Here is a 21,421-nt window from a genome sequence, read left to right on the forward strand (position 1 = left end):
TCCCAAAGCCCAAGATTGTCATCAAAGATTCTCCTTTTACTGTCAAAAAGGAGGAAAGAAATCAGAAAATATTCAGACTGAAGAGGGTGGAACACTGCAGATGTTTTTTTCCTTAAAAATTACTCATCAATTATTCGACTATCGTAATAGTCGATTAATTTACTAGCTGACTGCTAATCAATTAGACAAACTATTATTAAGGCCTTATTTAACACTGCTGAATAGTAACTGTAAGGTTAGAAATTTCACATCTTCCTCCAAAAACACTGGATCCTACATTTTCCATCCAGAAACTAAACAACTTCTTTATTCAATTTAATGTATCCTGTTTATATATCAATCAAATCAAATCGAATGCCTTTATTGTCAATGGACATATGTACAACGAAATTTTGAGGGCATCTCCTTCGTGAGATAAAACGATAGCAACAGACAAAGATAAAATATCGAAATAAAAAAATATACTATGCAAAATATATATTATATATTTATGAAAATAAATATATAAATAACATATAACTAAATATTGCACAAACCTACCCAAAACTGCACTGCCCATGCTAAATGTACAGGTACAAGACTTATATATAACTCCTGAACCTATGAATCTATATATAATAGATTTTTATACGGATTTGAAGTAACGCATTAAAAAAAAAAAAGATTAATGGAAACAAAATTTGAACAAACAAAAAAAAACCACCCTTAATTTCACAAGAACACTTTTTACTTTAGCTTCAGTTTTGCTTTTTTGAAAAAAGAAATAATGAGCCTCATGGGATGGAAACGCCTTTCCTGAATGGCATTTAACTCACATGACCGATGAGCTGTTTTTGTTTCTGTCGTTGTCTCCATTTCCACAATCAACATGGAAAGTGACAGAATCATTACAACTTTCCCAATTGAACAGGATTGCTGAAGACTTCTTTCCATTTGTCTCTCGTGGTTGGCCAAAGTGTTGTTATATTTCTACTTATTTGGGGTTTTTTAACAATGTTGTCTCTTTGGTCTGAAATCACTGTGATCAGCCACCTCTCTACTCTTGAGTGAAGACTATGGATTTCTTCCTCTGTCTCTCTCTGCAGGCAGGACAAGCAGTCCTGTGAGACAGTGGATGAGCAGCCGTCTTCGGAGTGGGGCTACCTGCAGGCTGTGGACAGTCAGGGTGTCCCTCTGTGTCTGTCCTGCCAGCAGGCCTGCCCTACCACTGGTGGGGCGTGGGATACTCGATTCTGCAGCCACAGGTACAGCAACACCTGCAGTTAAGGGAACTCTGTGGGATAAATTGAACATGTCAGCTTAGAATCAAGTTTAGAGTTGCAGAGAAAGATAAAGAGCAGATTTGTAGATGCATATAAAACCGAGCTTTCACGGTTTACTTTTTAAAACTTCCCAGTTCCCACTACTATGTTACCAAAACTCACCCACCTGGCAGGTAGAAATTCAATTCTAGTCAGACTTGTAAGACTTTGTCGGCAAAACAAACTCAAACTATCTTGAATTCAGCTCGTTTGCTCAAGACGGTGCTCCCAAATTTCACTCTTCCAATTCTAATGGTCCGTTTCCGAATCCTTTCCTGTTCTAGTTGTTTCAGCTATTATAAATTTGACCTTGCTCTTTGACACCAATGTTAGGAATATTTTTCATTCAATGCCAAAAATTGTGCTGCTTTAGTCTCTGCAGTGTCTCTGTAGCCTTGATGCACCCTTGTTTAACACTCACAGGACTGTCAGCTACATTTTGAGTTGCTTTCCTTTTGTCACGTTACTTATTCAAGGCAGAAATTCAATTTCCTCAAGTGTTTTTTAAGAGCTACATTCACCTCTTTGAATCAGTCTATCTGGATGTTAGCCAAATTTAAAACACTTTTTTCCCTACATATCACCCCTCTTGTAGAGTCATAACTACAGTAGACAGCAAGGATGATTTTTCTCTGTGTATGAAAGCAAAAACAAATTTGATTCCAGTCCAGATGTTTCCATGTCATCCCACCATTAGGTGCCAGGAGGAGTTTCAGCTACGCTCCAGCCAGACGTACATGCGCTCCCGAGTGCTGGAGGCGGAGCAGGGCATTTGTCAGCACTGTGGCCTCCAGGCCCATGACCTGTTCCTGAAGGTCCGCGACACCCAGCCCTCCCAGCGCAAGGAGATGCTGGAAAACACTTGGCTCGCCCAGCTGTCACTCAAAGAGGTCAGACACCAGAGCAGGGGAGGTCGTTGTTTTACTAGACAGAATTCAAAACGTTATCTTTTTCTGGAGTGATGAAGTCTGGGGAAAACAAGCTGGCTCATGAGCAGATCTCTCTCTGTCTCTGAAAGTTCAACAAAGCAGGAAGTAAACTTTGTTGAAGTTAATCTACCAGGCTGTTAATAATAAGCAACAAAAGTGACCAAATCATTCTTAACAGTAGTTGCAAGACAAACTTTACAGTTGGTGGTGAAGCTGTAACACTTGGTGAAGTGTGTTCATGTGAAGTAAGAGAAAGGTAAAGAAAAAGAAAGAAATACCACTTCCACAACACTTTTAGTTTTGATAATAACCGATGACTCAGTCACTACTTTCCTGTCAACTCTTTCCAATTTACTCTAAATGGCTCATCATTATCGTTTTGCATTGTCACAGACAAATTGTCGCACAAGGAATTGTGATGCATGGCATTGTGACACCGTTAGCAGAATATACTTTGAGTTTTAAGTTTTTGTGCCCCGGTCTGATCTGCTGGTACCCAATACTATTTCCCAATATAATACACTAAGTATCGTAGATTAGCTGTAGTTCCTGGTTGCACCACCAGGTGGAACCTCATACTGTTGTATGCTGTAACAACCAGAGGTGATGGGCAGTTCTACAAGTCAAGAGCACTGTGGGGTTTAGATAGTAAAGGGGCACCACGACAAAGTCTTCTGGTAGGTGTAATGACATCCAGCCAGCCTACGTATTAGATCAAGATGTGATCAGTCAGAATAGCATTCCTGTATTCTGTTAGCATGTATCATATATCTATGTCTTGAAACAATGACTTCAGTATGGGACATACGTCAAGTCAAAGTTCTTTATTTGTCTCCTGTGGAAGAAATTTGGCTCTGATTAAGAGAGGTGCTGCTGCACAAACAATAAAAACATTCAGGGCATAAGACCATAAAAACAACAAGACAAACACAGAATTAAATTATACAGCCAATAAAAAGAAACCCAGACAGTAAAAACAGAGTAGAACACATTCACCAGTCAATGTGCCAAGAGAAAGAAGAGATGCAGAATATGCTGAATTTATACTTCAATTTAAGTAATAGTTGCTCCTTCTGCATTTGTTAAGAAAGTTACACTAACTGATGACTTAACTGGGTGATCAGTTCAGAATAGCTGAGATCAGAACATCCCTATAAGGTATAATAATCCATAACTGTTGCACTCAATGAGTTTTGAACAGTAATAATGTGCACTATAGTGTATAGTAAGTAGGGAGTAATTCTAAAGCCATGTGATGAGGTAAATACAAAACAACTTTCTCTCAACAACAACACTGACTTGCTAATGTTTAGCATGCACCGTTTATAACCTGAGCTTAGCTAGCGTGGCATCTACACCTGTTACACAAAAGAATGACAAACCACAAGTGTGTGAAGCCTGAGTTTACTGCTCACTGCACATTAAACCACTGAGTGTCTGTTATATAGAGAGTAGTGTGTGAACAATGGAGTGAGTTTGGACATAATGTGCAAACACTTAGTAGATTTACTATATTACGGTGATTTTCTACAGGATCTGTCATTTTCATGCTTTCCATCCTCTGTCTATGCCAGCAGCCTTGCAATGTACTATAGTAGCGCCACATTGCCTTTTGAGAGACGGGTCATCATGTTCGCTGCTCCTCATTTGCATAAAATTGAGGTCTAGGCCTTTTTATGTAAATCAGGGACGTTGAGCCCGATTCAGTGTCTCTGGCAGGAAGAGAAAACTTCAGCTTGCCATTGTTGATCCAATATGAAGACAGATTCAGCAGCTGCATGGCTGATTTCTTGTCTTAGATTTTTTTTATAGACAAATTTGGGTGAATGGTTATTGTAATGTAAGGGGAATTTTCTCGATAAGCCTCGTCACACGCTAAAATCACCCCTGTGGACACATACTGTTAGGCTCGTGTTATAGTTTCCATATGTGCAGGTGCAGGAGGGCACACTAGGGTCCAAGTAATGGAAGTTTTATTCAGTGTTTTTTAAGTGGCACCTCTCTCTTATGACGATGTGACACCGCTACTACACTCCAGGGTAGGAAGGTGCACTTGCTGAATATTCAGGTGCCGGGCTACTGCTAGATCGTGTCCTCCAAGCTGACTCCAAGCAGACTAGAAAGTAGCCTAATTTACGTGTTCATAGCGTAAATAAATTAATATAGGTCATGATGATGTTATGTTAGCATGCTAGCATTTGGTAATTAGCACTAAAGCCTAAGTGCATCTAAAGCAGGGGTGTCAAACACGTGGCCCACGGGCCAAAAGCGGCCCACCAGAGGGTCCGATCCGGCCCACAGGACAACTTTGTAAAGTCTAACATTTACAGAGAAGGTGGTTGCTTGTTTTAGGGGTTGAGAATTCAGGGGAAACCAGGTTGCTGTTGCTCTAAGTCAGTTTGCAGCAACTTTATTAGTTTTACATTCATGAAAATGCACAAAATGAACATTAGCTGACATCAGTCTCCAAATGTGAGCTAAATAACTGACAAGGAAATCCATTTCTGTCTTTGTGCTTGTGTAAGTGCAAAAATAAAATGCCCTGTGCTCTCCATCCCACCCTCCTACGCATATATGCACACCCACCCACCCACACATACACAAACACACACACACACACACACACACAGGTTGATCTGCACTCCAAGGGGCCAGCTCCCAGTAAATGGATTGCTGGGCCCATTGATTTTTTTTTTTTTTTTTTTCTCCCAGTGCCAGGCCTCGACCAGTAAGCCTGTTTGATTCGGTTGGCTGTTATCCTGCAAAGCCAACCCCACCCCCCCACTCCCACCCCCCTCCACAACACACACACACAAACACACACACTCACCCCCTCCACCTTCCCAGTGCCGCCGGCAGCAGCATCAGCGCCGATCGATGCACCGAGCTTTAGAGGAAACAAACTCAGCCACATGATAAGACGTCGCAGTGGTGGAGAAGCCTCAAGATTATAGGCTCATTCTTTGGTTCATACTGGGGGTTCTGGTGTGTGTGTGTGTGTGTGTGTGTGTGTGTGTGTGTGTGTGTGTGTGTGTAGGGGCCTTTGTGTGTACCTTCGGGTGTCTTTTGTTGTGTATAACAGAATTTTGCCATGTGTGTGAAGGTATTTTGGTGTGTGTAGATTTTCAGTCTGTGTTAAGGCCTTTAGGTGCTGGTGTGTGTGTGCTGTGGTCTGGCGCAGGAAGGTACGTGGTTTTGGCACAAACACAGGTTCAACTGACTGATATGTGTGAGAGCGTGTGTGTGTGTGTAGGTGTGTGTGTGCGTGTGTGTGTGTGTGTGAGAGATGTGAACTCTGCCCCTGTGAGGAGGCCTGTTCTTTAAATCTGTTGGGATCAATTCCAACTCGCTGCCTTAATGTCGGCAGAGTAGCTCTCAAAGCAGAGAAATAGATTTTTGGCCCTGAACTCTTCCCACCAGGCTTCTCCTTCTCTATTCCTAATTCCCTCAATCATCTTTGGCTCTTCTGCTTGCTTGCTCTCTGTTCTCTCGTTTTTTCTGTGGTCCTTTCTTTCTTCTCCTTCTGTCTTTTTGTCTCGCCCTCCTTCCTTTTTCTTTTCGTATTTTCAAAATAAAAGAAAGTTTAGATGCACGTCACCGATGCCTGCGAACAACTACATAATGATTCAGTTTTAGCTCAGCTCTCTGCTCCACTGGACCTCAGTACATCTGCTGCTGTGGAGATGCAGAGCAACAATCCAGGTCCGAGGAAGGTTCATGTAGCTGCTCATTAGCTCCATCAGTCACTGCTCAGCTTCCCTTCAGCTACCTCTCGATCTGTTATGCCACTTTAGAATTGAATATTTGCTACTTTTCTCAGTTTTATATTATTGTAAATTGGAGGTTTTGGAGTGGTGGTCCAACAAAACAAGCTGTAGCTAGCAGCATTTGTCACAATTTTCTGTCTTTTTTTTTTGACTAAATGACTAATTAAGTAAGCCAAATAAATAAATACAAAACAGACATTCAATTCAATAGTGAAGAAAATAATTTGCCGCATCCTAGAGTGGACAATTAATCGAAACATTGTCAAAATCGCAGTCTGTGCAAGTGCAAAATCTACATTGAAAGAGCTGCAATTTTGCGATAAAGGTCAAATGTGTCAGAACGTACCATAATGAATGAAGTATTGTGATGCCTCCAGTGTACAAATCACACAAATCGCATGTTGCTCATTAACTAGCTGCTTTTTTGGCATGCATATTAGTAGCATATTGGCCTTTTATTAACCATGATAAAGCACTTACTAATGTCCTATTCTGCATGACAAGCTTGGCCATTAACCTACTAATTAATGCTTAATGACAGCAAAGACGGTAAAGAAACGATGAGAGCTGGAGCAAATATGAAAGTGCCTTAAAGCTTCTTCATAACAGGCAGTATGGGGCGACTTGTCAGAGTGTATAGAAGGCTATTTTACTCTATGATCACAATGACAAAAGTCAGACAAAAACCTAAAAAACAACAAAAACAAAATGGCAAAAAAGAGGCAACACAAAACAAAGCAAAAAAGAGACAAAAAAATTAGACAAAAAAGCTACAAAGCGACAAAAAAATGGACAAATGACACAAAAAATTACATAAATGATACAAACGAGACCAAAAATGCCAAAAGCAAGAAACAAAACGACAAAAAAATAGACAAACACAAACAAGACAAAAAAACCCACAAAATGACACAAACGATTCACAAAATTATGAAAAAAGCTAAACACAAAATGACAAAAACAAGACAAAAAACACAAGTGAGACAAAAAGGAAACGCAAAATGACAGATGACAAAAGTCCGAAAAAAAGACAAAAAACAGCAAAAACAAAGTATGACAAAAATGAGACACAAAATGACAAATGAACAATATAGTATTTTACTTTATGATCAAAACAGCTTGTCATGGTCTAGAAATTATTTAAAATGTATAGTTTTACAACTTTACAATTTACAGTTAATATCTTCTCTGTAATTTTTACACTTTACAAAGTCGTCTTGAGGGCCAGATTGGACCCTCTGCAGGGCCGGTTTTAGCCCGTGGGCCACATGTTTGACACCCCTAGTCTAAATGATAATATTCAAATAAATTATGCGTAATATTGTAGGGTGTTATCCTTTATTTCTAGATCTGATATTAATATAACAATATTTTTCTCAATTGGAAAGTGTTTTGAGTTAATGCCTGTTATTTTTAACATGCGATATCAATAACAGTGTTGAAAGGCTAATTGATGATTAGAAAACCCTTGTGCAGTGATGTTAGCACAAGAATAAAAGTGTGAGTTTTCATGGAAAACATGAAATTGCCTGAGTGACCCCAAACTTTTGAACGGCAGTGTGTGGTCTACTTTAAAATAAAGTGTTAAGTTTTACTGATAAACTGAAGGATTGAAGAGTTGTCTAAGTTTAGGAAAATGGAACAGGAGGTAAATTTTATACAGGCTTTGTGCAGCCAGAACAAACACAATAATTTACCAATGAAAAATTGTAAAATTAATCACCAAGGAAAGCATTACCTTTATGGTGGGCTCACAACCACCTACTACTGTGGAGCACTGAGTAGTCGACTATTTTATGTCGTGTAGTTGAGGAAAACAAACTGCTCGCATTTTAATCTATGCCTTTTTGCCTTATAATGCGTATAAAATCATGCGTTAACTTCTCAATCATTTTGAATAATTATTAAAGTTCTTGGTGAAAAATTCAACCTGCAAGTTGCACTTTTAGTAACTTTTCTGTTTGAACTGAGAAAACTCTACTACTCCTGTAAACACCACTGAAAACTGGGCCTGAAATGTGTAATAAACCCCAGAAAAAGTTGAAGAATTTAGAAGTGTGCATCCTACTGTACTGTGTTATTCCCTGTGGTATTTTTAACCCAATTTCTGTGTTCCTTGTCAGGCAGACTTGCAAGTGCTCGCTGATTAAGATTCCCTTACAGCTGCCCATTATGTAGGCCAAAAACATTTTGGTGATTTATGTGGCTGTACCTGAGGCGTCAAACGGAGACGGATAATGGAGGGTCACAGGTCACTGTCATTGATTTGCTGGAAATATTGTTTTCATCAGCTGGTCTAATCCTCACAGTCACTCGGGCTTTCATTAATCTCAGCATTTTAAACCTTCATTAGGGGCCTTTTTCTGCAGTTTGCTTCCATTATTTGCTGCCATTTATGTTCTTTACTGTGATGTGAGACTGTTTTTATCTTCTTTTATTGTGAGCCACATTGCAGAAGTGTCCCAGCAGTGCACAGATTTGCTTTATATGAATGATTTGTTCTGCTAAATTTCTGTCGCCGTAGTACTTGGAGCAGGCCGAGCTTTACTAAAGACATCACTTCAGTTGAAAAAATTAACTTTAGCACAGACGGATGGTTTGGGAGGGCAGTGCAATCACAGCTTGTTTTTGGCAATTTAGAGCGGAACATCCGAGGCTAGCCGGTGCGCCGGGACGCTCACTCTTGCATTCTGTGTGTGTTTCCAGCTGAACAAGATGATCCGAGCGCCGGTCGAAGGGGATTTCTGGCAGGTGGACCACATCCGGCCGGTGTACAGCGGAGGAGGACAGTGCTCTCTGGACAACCTGCAGACGCTCTGCACAGTCTGCCACAAAGCCGTATGTGAACGCTCCGCTTCGCTGCACCCTTAACAACCGCAGCACCAGCTTTTAAAGCCAAAGGGCTTAAGGGGCAAAAGCAATTTGTCTAACATTTAAGGTGTACAGTGGATGGATCTCTCCTTTATCCTCGTATAAAAGAAAGTCTCATCACTCATGCTGAGGATCATATGTGGTGGCAGTAATGTGATACATGGTCAAACACATTGATCAAAAGTCAGCCCATCCCACACAAAGCTATATATTGCCTGTAATAACATCACATGATGCGACTGTATGACACATTGATATATGGCATTTGTCGGTAAAGGCTATATCTCTGTCTTGGGAACATTTTCCTTCTTGAGCTTCTTCAGTCAATATTTCATAATTACAGACAATTCACTTCTTAAAAACAGAACCGATCTGAGAGCAAAGGTTTCGACACGAAACACAGCTTTCATTGCGACCTAAAATGTGCTTTGCTTTCACGCCAGAAAGCATTTTTGTCAGAGTGGGTGTCAGTTTGGAAGGAAACGCGTCGTACGTTGACGTATATAAACTGATGTGAAGACCTGCACGTTCCGATAAGGGGATCCTCTCGCTGTTTATGCCACCGCACAGACACTTTAATCTAGAGATGCTCAATATATTGATCTCACTTTTCTCTTCAGCGCCGACTGCAGATTTAACCTCTTACATCATGTTCCATTTTTCTCCACAGAGGACGGCTCAGCAAGCCAAAGAACGGAGCCAGATGAGGAAGAGCGTTGCAGCTTCCAAGGTTGCGTCAGACATCAGCAGGTTCTTCATCAGGAAGTGAAAAGACAGAAAGGTTTAGTACGATATTAGGGTAAAGATTTGTTGTGTTTTTTCAATGAGGATAGTCACAGTTAAGTTGTTTCCTTTGACTCCTTTGCATCTTCCGTCTCATTTTCTTTTATATCATTGGCGTCCTGCTGGACCAAATTACAGAGGAAGGTGAAATGGTGCAGATTTAACTGAAAAACAGTGAAGACTGCATCAAATGCAAATTCAGCCAACTCCCCTCTCGTCCCCGAACCGTCACTAGTGCGCTAGTTGTGATTTATGACGGCCCCCTTTTTGTTCGAGGCTGAAATGGAGCAGGTTGTTTAGAGAGATGCTGCTATTTTAAGATTTTGCAAACTTGGTGAACAGTAGCAGGTGAGAGATGAATCGGGGACTTTGTGATTAAAACTCTACAGCAGAAAACACAACCAGGTGTCCTCATTGGGGCTCTCAACAAGTGTCGGCTCGTTTTGGAAGGATGGATGAACGTTTCCCGGTGAAATAAAGACCATTTTCTTCTTGTTTTCCTCTCCTGTTCCTCTGCTGCTTCCACCACAGCTTGGACTGTAAGCACACCAAGACGTTGGTTGTTCTGACAAGCCAGCAAATCGTTTCATCGCCTCAAGTCAGGAACATTATTGTCCATGTTCACGCATCTACCTCCTCTTCAGCTGTGCTTGATGATCTGAGCAGAGCTAAAGTCAGTCAGGAGGGCTATGTTTAGAGAGACGGAGAGCAGAGTTACTATGGAAACAAGGCTCCAGGTTCAGCCATGTCGGGAATATTGAATCTTGTCTTGTGAGAGTTATACAATGAGGCAGACAGACATTAGAAACTCCAATCAATACCAGCAGGCTCCTGTGAAAATGAGGCCGTCACATTCCTCCACAGCAGGGTTTTACTTCGCCTCTCGGCTCCGATGCTCCACCGTCGACGTGGCACGAGTCGTCATGTCACGATTTGTCTGTCTGTCAGTCGTGTCAAACTCCTAACTCAGCAAATTCCATCATCCGTGGAAAGTTTTACATTTTTCTGGCAGCCCCAACTTCTCGCAGCCTATCAGAGCCGTCGGCACAAACCACAGCTTCAAACTTTCTCGGAGCCCATGTGGGTGAACGCGTGGGTGTGTGTGTATTTCCCCTACGGCTGCTCCAGGTCTCCACTTAATAAGGCCGTTGTTCCTCTCCTGTCCAAACCGACAAGCTTTGTGAGTAATGAACATCTCCCAGGCAGCCTTCCAACAACAGCAGGTTTCAGTGTCAGTCCCTGTCAGCAGCCAATGACTCTGATCTGCTGTTTTATTACACCCAAAAGGTGTGTGTGTGTGTGCAGCAGAGAGAAAGCGAGTGAGGAAGTAGCGGGAAAGTGTCGCTGAGCGTGCGACACACTGATAAAATGTGTGTGTTTGGCATTGGAAAAAGTGTATATTGGAAGAGAGAGGAAGTGTGTTTGTCAGACGAAGCCATAATGAGGCAGCGCCCAGATGAAGACGTCTCGCCTTCTTCCCACAGGGGGCTGCTGGGTAAAGAGCAGCGCTGCAGCCGCGTGACACTGTTTGCATTGGACAACCTATCAGCCCAGAGGAAAAACATTACCTCCGCAGGTGATGACAGTAATAAAGATGGACTCAAACACCGACGGACAGCCGCCGAGGTTTGCATGTTTGCTCTCCACCTCACACCCCTCGCTTCCTTTTCTTAAAGTCAGCTTTAGAGCCAAACTCAAGTCACTTTTTTCCCCCCATTAAGTGAAATCAACGTCTTTGCCTCGGTGCTGCTGCGGCAGAGACATTCCTGCAGGTTACATAGCAACACATGCAGTGGATGTCACAAAATTAGCTGTTGGAAATAGTCACGTATAATTAGAAAGCGACAAGATTAACAGCAGCATCTGACGAAACGCCACACCAGCGAACCTGAACAAAATAAAAGAATACAATGAATTTATGGCGATGTTTCATATTTTTCTTTCTCCTCAAAACCAGCAATGAATGGATCCTTCCTTCAGGTTGTGAGTGAGTTTCCAAACCCTGTAATATCACTCTTCTGTGCCACTGAACTCCAAATACTGGTGTCCAAAAACTATTCATTAAAAACACGTCTGGGGCGGCTTTAGCTCTGCAATATAATGCTGGAATGTTTCAAGTGAAAATGTCGAGACTGATGGCAAACGCTGCTAGCTAACTGACTGCTTTACTGCACGTTGCGATTCATCTGTACCATCAACAGATAAATTCTGGTGCATTATTGCATAAATAATATATAAATAAAACACTATTATTGTTACCCTTGAGGAGAAATGAACAAACTACCCTGAAGCAGATCCACTATATAAGGTACACTGTAAAAAAAAATTGTTTTTAGAGTAAAATTCGAGCAGCTGTGGTCGCCAGAATGCCGCCATAAAATTATGGTAAAGCATTTTCTACATCAGCGTTCAAACAATGTATTGATATTGTTGATTTTAGGCTTAAAAAATGTGCTTCAGTCCATATTTTACTGTTAAAAAAAGTTTTAACATTTAAAAATTTGAAAATTTACATGAAAATACTATATAAAATAAAGTTTGTAATCTATTATAAATATTACGGCATGTTTCCATTATCAGCACAACAGTTAGTGTATTTTTCACGTCACCAAAAAGGAGAAAGAAACATTTTGAAAAGCAACACATTTCCTTCACATGGTAACACCAGAGATGCAAGTGTTTCTCAATGTGGGTCAGAGGACCTCCAGGGGCCCGGGTGGGGCTCCTGGGGGTCCACGGCAATTTGAGAAATAGATTAATATCGCTGTAACTCAATTCCACTGGAACTACCTCAATTACAGATATTACATTAGGTGTAAGAAGGATTATTGTAATTTTCGGGTTTATTCTCAGCATCATGTCCCCACAGGTTGAGGTGACAGAATGTGTCGTTTTAGGGGTCTGTGACATTGAATTGTTTGAAAGCCTCTGTTCTAACCAGGGGAGATTTTACAGTAAACTATACAAATCATTCATAATTCAATCATGATTTGCATTCAGACAGCAAGGCGTTATATTTTGGCCCCATTCCATTGGTTATTCCATTTCAACCTCGCCTGCCCCCATAATCTACTTTGGCCTTTTCAGCTGAAGGAAGCGCTTCTACAAACCCAATCTTGTGTGACAGGTGTGATGGAGAAGGGCCAATAAAAGCCTGCACAGCGCGCTGCATGCAGCCGCCGGCTCTCCAATCCGTGGCTGAATCCTGCTGTGGTTTGATTCCTGGCTGCCATACTCTCCGCTGTGATCCCTCTGTGTCGGTGACCCTCCCTGCCCTTCAGCGAGGAAAAGGAAATAGACACGAGGGAGGCCGGACCCCGCTGCTCTCCTTCAGGAATGAAAAACAGCCACGGCACTGTCTCTGTCATGCCAAAGCACCTCTGATATTTTGTCATTTGGTGGAACGTGAACCGCAAAACCTCATTATAAGAACAGAATGAACCTCCAGTCAGACCTCTGCAGCGCTGTGTTACAACATCCACAAAGCTTGTATTCTAAAAGGCTACACCCATATCGTCTAATTGAACTCTGGAGTCGACGTTTAGGAAGCAATTCTTGGCTTTAAACAGCCACAGCCGATGAGAGGCTTTTGTCTTTATTGTCATTTTATCTCTCGGGATGATGATGAGATGATTAATCATTTCCTGCTGCAGCCTCTCGCTTGCAGAACGCCGGCACCGCTTGGGTGGAGGAAAACGGTATTATGGCCCAGGTAATTGGTGGAGGACCATCACTCATAAGCGATCTAATTAATCTCATTAAAACACCCTCTCTGGTTGCACGGTGATGATTCTTGAGGACCAACAACCAGCAGCAGAAGGCGTTTTCCAAAATGGGCTTATCCATCCTGATGAGTGTCATATACACAGATGATACTGCAGCTGAAGCGAGTAACAGAAAATCGATACAACAATTCCATGTAAACCTCGGCAGGCTATTTTCAAATGTCACTCGGCGTAGTAGGGGATGTGCACTGCTAAAAGGATGCTTTCTCATTGCTCAGCTGGAGGTGGCTTTTGTCAAGTCCAAATTCTATTTATTCAAGATGGCTCCCTGGTTGTCTCCCAAGATGCATGGCATGCTGCGGATTAAGACCAAAAACGCAATCAATTCACCCAGCAGGAGATCAGGGGAAATAACAGATAACGTTCTTAGCATAATTCATACAGTCCCCAATCTGGCCGGGATTAATGTATGTCTTGGCTGTAGTTCGCTCTCATTTGTATGTTGGAGCTTGTGTGCGGCTAAATTCGCTCTTCATGTGGTCCATTACAACCAGGCTTTGTTTGAAAAGGCCCCTGTGAGGCCCGGATCTGACCACATTGCTTTACAAGGCATCTGTACTTAACCCTCGTGTCGTCCTGCGGGTCAAAATTGACCCGTTTTAAAGTTTGAAAATGTGGGGGGGAAAAAATATGTTTTCACAGTGAAACTTCTGATGTCCACATTTTCAACATTTTTGGGAAATTTTTGAACATTTCTTGGTGGAAAAAAATAAATGTTAAAAAAAATGTTTCTTTAAGAACATTAAAAAAAAATCAACTAAAATCCAGCTGGATTTTGGTAGATTTTTTTCTGGATGTTCTTAAAGAAAATATTAGAACTTTTACTGATATATATATATGGAATGACTTTAGATATTTTTAGAATTTTTTTTGGGAAGATTTTTATTCGTTTTTTGAAAATATTAACAATTTTTTTTTTTTTTTTTAAATTAAATTTTTATTCCTTGCCAAATTTGGGGATTTTTTTTTTTAAAATAAAACTTTTAGGTGAAACTTTTAAGGAATTTTCTTCCTGAAGATTCTGCAAATTTGTATAAATTTGGGGATTTTTTTGCTGAATTTTGCAAAAATATTTTTTGGTGCCGTCAATGACAACAGGAGGTTTAATGCAATTTAGGACTGATGTGATCTCATCCATATTTTATTATCACCAAGATGTTTTTTTTTTTTATCACAGGCTGTGTCAGCATAATAATCTGCACATGAAAAAAAGCTTAATAAAATAGGTTTTCTTACTGCATTAAAGATGAAACTATATTCCGCATTAACCCAACATACTGTTGGTATATAGAAATGTTACATGCAGTCACATAAAGAATCCCAGCAACACTTGACATCAGAGGAAGAAAGCCACAGTAGGCTACTGTATTAACGTTTCCCCCTTTCATGTGTGCCGTGTTCAGATGATTGAGGTTAAAAATGGAAAGCCGAACAAAACGCCCTCCAACAAGTTCCCTTTTCATGAGCCTTAAAAGACATCTTTTCATCTCCCATTTCATTTGGCCGCCATTGATCAGCCGTCTCTCACAGATTGCTTCCAGACATGTATTCAGCCGCTCCGTCGCTGCTCAGCATGCCTCTATTTCATAGGTCTTAATGGCAAGGTCTTGCTATTGTGCTTAGATTAAAACCTGAATCGCAATCACTTAAATCGCCGATAAAATTCACAGGAAATAGCCTTTGTTGACGCTTGTGAAAAGTGAATCAACAGCTGAGGAAGTTGGACACATTTGTCAGATTTGAAGGGGAAAACAGGACCTCTCTTGCCTCATCCTGTAAAATTAGTATTTTTTTTTTATTTTCTTCAGTGCATGCGCCAGAAAAAGGTCATGTCAGTCTTGTGACAAGAGTGACAGGTCTGGGGCATCATTACTGAGACTTGGAAGGTCTGTGTAAGCACCTTTGGTCACCTCAGGAGAATAGATCCCCATTGCGCTGCCGCCGGCCTAATGAGCACAGTCAGCCCTGCGTCTAATGAGGAGAGGGCGATTGCGACTGTCTTCCATCAGCCCTCTGCTCCGTCGGTACAACATCCCATAATACCTTGAACACACAGCATGAGCAGCGGAACAGCTGCGGATGTCTTGTCACACATCAATGCAGCGGCTGCGGAGTGTCCTCATCGCGAGTTCGGAGCTGAAAACACCGTTGCTTTAGGTGGACTCGGTATTTATCCGCACTTCTACACAGTCAATAAAATCGTGTGGCAGCATGTGTGAGCAGGCTGTAAGAAAGAAATGGAGGCAAGATATCAGCAGCCTGTCCTCTATGTGGCCGCTTGTTTCCAGCTGGCAAAACATGTTTGGATTAAATCTACTAAAGCAGTCCTTTTTTTTTTTTTTTTAAGTTGAACATTTTGTGGATTCTTGGCGTGTCAAACTTAAAAAACAAAACTAGTTTGAAATTCCTATTGGAGTGCGTGTTTGTGTATAATGCTTTATGAATGCCTGATTTAACTCACTTTCCTGCACATGTTGCACTGAAGCTTCAAATCTAAAGCAGGGCTACAGGTTTGCAGCTTTAATAGTATATCTCAGCAGGAAAATTAGTTCTCATGTCCACCTTTAGAGGCTGTGTTTTCCACGCTGTGTGAACACCATTCAGTGGATATTGGTGGACAGATTGGCTTTGGACTCAGCAACAATTGAATCGCCTTTGGTGGGGATCCAGATCTGGGATTTCTGCCACTAGATGATTATCACCTTGTAGACATAATTATAAAACTAGCAAAAAAATACCCCACACACACACTTGATTCAAAAAGTTTGTGATAAGTTTAAAGAGGCCAAGTGGTGAGTTTGAATCTGAAGTGTTAGGAGCTGTTTCTCTGGGTGTAAGTTGGAGACTTGTTCAGCGTTGGCGTAGGCGCTTTATAGTTAGAAAATTAGTCCAATTTAATCAGGAAGGAAGGGGACATCTTTTCTTAGCAGCAGTAATCCTGCAAACTTATATTGGCGCTTTGGTCGTGCTGTAAGTTTCTGTGAGGCCGTCGCTTCAATCCTGCAGCACAAAGGATGTGCCTTTCGCCTGGTTTCTTTAAGAGGAAACAATACACACACATGATGCTCACATTAGCTGGGAAATCACTCACAAGCTGTTGCCACACACATGCTAAAAATACACCTGATTAAAAGTGTGCAACCGGTCTGTCATCAATCTTTCATCATTTATGTAAATCTGATTTCATGCAAAAGCAATTATACCTGTCACAAATGTCCATTGAAATTTATTGATAAGTACTCTCACAATTGACTGTTTGAGTGGGTTGCATTTGGCCACTCAACCGTGGACATCTTCACACCCACACCACTTTTTTATTTTTTATTTTATTTTTGTTGAATATTCAGTTATGCCAGTTTCTCAATTACTGTGTGAGTGGGCCGGTGCAAAAAGGGGGGAAAGTTGGCCAGAGCAACATTCGCCATCAGCCCACACACAGTTATTCTATGTGATGATATAAATCTTACTTAATTATGTGATAGCAGGGCAGGTTTGCCAGCCGTGATGAAAGGAGCGAGGTGTTCAGACATACCTGGAGATGCTTTTCAGCGAGTCGGACGGTTTAACACGGGGTAGGAGCATCAGCGCTAATCCTGAGAGTGCAAGAATCGAGTCAGCACCGTGCCAGTGTTTATATAAGTCCACACCATGAGATAATTCCACTTTTTTTTTTTTTTTTTTTTTTAACAGTAGTTTTGAACACATGATGTCCTAGATTCATATCTGGTGTGTTAGTGAACAGGCCCCGCTCACAGCAAATAGGAAATCTGGTGTTCACTGTTTGGCAGCAGCCAGACGGCGGATGCTCGGATCCATTTTGACATCTGATATATGAGTGTGATTCGGAGGGGTTTAGTGTGATCAAATTTCTCTAAGAAGAAGACAAAAACTTTGTTAAGAAGGTAAAAGCAGGACTTTTTTAGGGGCTACAGTAACTTCAGTGATGCAGTAATGTGCAAGTTTAATGAAAAAGGATCTCTGATGCTGCTAAAAACATCAGGATGCCTCAAACAAGCAGCGTCCTAATGTGCCTGAAGAGAAAAGCATTATATATTATATTTATGGCAATGTTCAGTGCCAATGCAGGAAATCTAAAAATCTTGTTGATATCATGAAGTTGCAGAGTAGTTTCGCTTAATTTTTAACAACCAGCAAGGGCCAACCTGTCTGGTTTGCATAGTAGTCTATGAGAAAGTAACTTCTCACTTGATTTGTTGACCTAATAAACATGAGTTTATGGTCCAATGGCTAGTTCCAAGCTTCTTTCAATACAAAAAGATGTTCATTGCGTAAGTTATGGTCCCATTTATATTGTCCGAGCTCCTAATGGTCCCATACCCTGCTTTATTGATGAAAAAGCAGGGTATGTTTGATGTCGTAGGGTTGGGGTTAGGGTCACTCGAAGAGTATCTCCTAAGAGTGATTTGAATTATTCCATTTTTTAAAGGAAATACTGCCATCTAACAATTCCGTCTGACAAAAGCATTGTCAAGAATGTACTGTCATATTATTACGTAGCCGAGTGTGAGTGCAGGTGAAATCTCTGTATTTGCCTTTTCTGTTGCCCTCATGAATTCTCATTCACATGTTTGTTTGTTTTTTTTATCAAGGTCAAGGAATACTATTCAGCTAACAACTGTTGGGCAGATTGTTTCTACTTTTCTGATCAGCTGTTCTTTCCACCGGGCTTTATGCTAAGCCAAGCTAATTGACCGCTACTTTATTAGTCAGAATACAGACAAGAAAGTGGTGTTCATGTTATCTAACTCTCTCCAACAACATCTACATTTAGTTTGAACTATTTCCCATAACCACAATCATGGCATAACCTTAATGGTGCCATAGTTGCCAGACATATTTGTGTAGACATTATCCCTTTGATGCACAACATGGGTCAAAAGTGACCCAAATACAACTAAAAAAGGGTATCTCTTGACCCAGGCTGTGCATCAAAGGGTTAAACAAAGAAATTGGGCTTTAAAACATGCAACATCAACCAATTTCTTACATGGCTGTAGAGTCATACAGATGGGTAATATAGGCTGAATGGTGCAAATGGGGATAATTTTCAAATAGTCTCTCTCTGAGGGCATTTCTGGTGATTTACCAAGCAAGAAATTAAGCCAACGTGTTAAGTTCCTCAAATGTCCACTTGAGTCTGCTCAAAAAGTGAATCAATTCCGGTAGACCTCTGTGTTAGAATGCCCAACTTTAGAGCAGAAATAACACAAGTTTAGATTTCAATAGGTCACTTTCCCATTCAAGAATCATACAGTGGTTGCATTTTTTATACAAACCACCTGTTTAAATTGTATTAAGGCTTAAAGTTGTGCATAATTGAGTGACTATTTTGTGGCCGCACAGTACATTCCATCTCGGCTCCCCTCACCCTCTACCTTGTTGCTCATTCTAGGATTAGTTGGAAGATAGGAGGAACCAGGCAGTGCCAAGATAGGGATGTCCGGAGCCACCACACTGAGCCTCAGAACTGTTCTTCAGCAAACCTACAGGTGATGTCACATAGCATTCATCCATCTTTATATACGCTCAAGGAGATTTGCACAAAATAAGTTATGGAAGCAGATAGAAAAGAGCTTCAATTCGTACCTCCTTCTATTTCCACATCCCAGCCAGCCACTGCAGAAAGGGCACGATTGTTAGACTGTAGGGTTTGGAAAAATACAAATTAACTATTGGATGCATCCTGCCTGATTCCATCTTCAAAGAGAAGTTGGGGGAGGTGTTGCGATTGGAAACACCTCCCCCAATATCTATCAAAATCTTTCTGACAACATCTTTCAACAAGCGCTTCGTTTGAGGTGCGCTAACGCCTAAGGGGTCTTCTGGTTTCTCAGAGGTCCTTACATGTCCTTTTCATGTTCATCTTCCTTGGGAGAGCTGCCCATTTTTCTCTCACAACGCTAGAAGATCAGCAGTATCTACCATGCAGCATCAGGGCTATTGCTTTTTAATAGATTAACCAAGTTCAGATGAAATTTTAATAATGTTTGTAGCTGGCTTTAGGTATAGAGAAAAGAAGGCAGATGGAGAGTAATGAAGGTGATACATGCAGTAAACACAACAATCAAACACATTCAAAGGAACAGAGCAAATAAATAAAGGTAGAGCTTTGCAAGTGTACTGCATTAAGATGTGGTGCATGAATACGTCCAGATGGGCAAATACGCTTCATAAGTTATTTATAGTGTCAGATGTACAGAAGCATATGTGCTGGAATGAGTGACTGAGTGTTTGTTAAATTAATGAGAAGCTGATTCAAAGGCAGAAAATGAAGATAATAAGGGGACATGAGCACACACAGGAGGAATTATCCTGCAGCAGGTGCATCTTTTGGATATTTCTCTGAGACACACACGGCGGATTAGCTTTGTTACACCCACAAATGCACACACAGGAGCATGAATCACTGCCACACACACTCACACCTCTGCTGGTCGGGACACGATAGAAAATTACAGATGTTTCCGCAGCAAAGCAATATTTTGTCGTCATTATCTCAGTGTCAGTGTTGTAATATTTGACACAGCACGGTAACATGGGCGAACAAAGGAGAAAAAAAATACTACACCTGCTGTGCTTCTCTGGCACAGCAGGTATGCAAATATATAGCTTTGTATTATTGCGTAACGCTGTATTTATGATGTAGTTATAGAATCAAGATACCGTTACCGCATCTCCAAAACCGAAACCAGAGTCACTATTTTCATCTGTGCTGTTTCACCTCAAAATATCAATAAAGCCTTGGCAGCACCCCCACTGCTTCACCCCGCTGCTGCGAATACACAGAACCAGATTTCTATGCTCTGTCGACCCAAATCCAGCTTTGGAAAGCCTCAACTCCTACCTTTCCAATTCAGCTTTCTCAATAACCAACTCATCCTCCTCCTCATCCTCCCACTCGGCTTCATAATCCATAACGTTTTGTTTCGCTGCTACGCCGATGACACCCGGCTGCATCTCCCACAGAAACCTGATGATCCAAATAGCACTTCTGAGTACAGGACGTCCAAGGACTTCTACCAGCTTCATGTTCTTTTAACTGACCAACCCTCCACTAAAAGCATCTTTGTAAGACAATCGGTGCCAGTGTTTAAGTCCTTGCATACTTCTTTGGAATGTATTTCCACATTTTACTGATTATTTTTCAAACATCTGAAAGCTCTGATCTCCGTATATTTCTGCCCTGAACCTCGGTGCTTCCTGAGGCTGGTTGCACAACAAAAGATCCACTGTATTAACAGTCATCAAACAAATATCAAAGCTCATTTAGTTGCACAAGGCTGTCTCATTCTTTGGTGTGTGTGTGTGTTATATATTCTAGATAAATTACAACCATTCACTCCACTGAGGAGCCTCTTCCAGAACAAGCAGACAATATTAATCAACTGTATATTTCCTGGAGGTTACTGCACCCTTTGACGACTCTTTTGTTTTATTACTCACTTTATAACTTTGCAAATGCGCGACTATGAGCTGAGTTTCCTTCTTTCTTTTTTGAGTAGTCATCAGTTGTTGCCTGGAAACAAAGCTTTTTAATGGGGTGAAGGAAGGTCGCTGTTTAGACATATATTTAGTTCATCATTAAAGTGGGGTATAGCGGGAAAAGCTACAAACACAACTATCACTTCATAAAGTACGATGAATATAAAAGTAATATTAGCATTATTTAGAGTCCAAGTCTAGGTGGGAAGGGAATGAAACTTAGAAATGCAAAAAAATTTAAAAATGCATTGCCTTGAATATCCACTTGAGGCAAGCTCCAAAAGTGAGTCGATTAGCTAGCATTGCTAACCTTTATAGGCAGTTGTTGGCTAGGTCCACCATTTTTAGCTGCTGTCTTGCCCTTTAGCTGCTGTTCATAAGCTAGTTGCTAAGTAGCCTTTGTTAAGGAGCAGCTAGCATAGCAGCTTCCCGCTACGGCTACTATAAATGACATTGAAAGCTGTAAAAACTGTTAGCTGGAG

General features: G+C 41.1%; 1 protein-coding gene across 6 annotated transcripts in view; it reads left to right on the forward strand.

Annotated features, from left to right (window-relative positions):
* The window catches only part of zranb3 (zinc finger, RAN-binding domain containing 3), a 124,696-nt gene that overhangs the window by 84,802 nt on the left and 18,473 nt on the right, over window positions 1-21,421 (forward strand). For 4 of the 6 annotated variants that reach the window (XM_055008139.1, XM_035952967.2, XM_035952969.2 and 1 more), the window contains 4 exons: window positions 1,086-1,244; window positions 1,999-2,191; window positions 8,704-8,835; window positions 9,539-11,570. In XM_055008139.1, the coding sequence (XP_054864114.1) occupies window positions 1,086-1,244; window positions 1,999-2,191; window positions 8,704-8,835; window positions 9,539-9,637 (583 nt within the window). In that variant the 3' untranslated portion in view covers window positions 9,638-11,570. Of the gene's footprint in view, window positions 1-1,085; window positions 1,245-1,998; window positions 2,192-8,703; window positions 8,836-9,538; window positions 11,571-21,421 lie in introns of those variants that run through there. The other 2 variants (XM_023280625.3, XM_035952966.2) reach the window with 2 other exon arrangements.

Source organism: Amphiprion ocellaris, chromosome 24, assembly GCF_022539595.1.
Source record: "Amphiprion ocellaris isolate individual 3 ecotype Okinawa chromosome 24, ASM2253959v1, whole genome shotgun sequence".
Classification (NCBI taxonomy): domain Eukaryota; kingdom Metazoa; phylum Chordata; class Actinopteri; family Pomacentridae; genus Amphiprion; species Amphiprion ocellaris.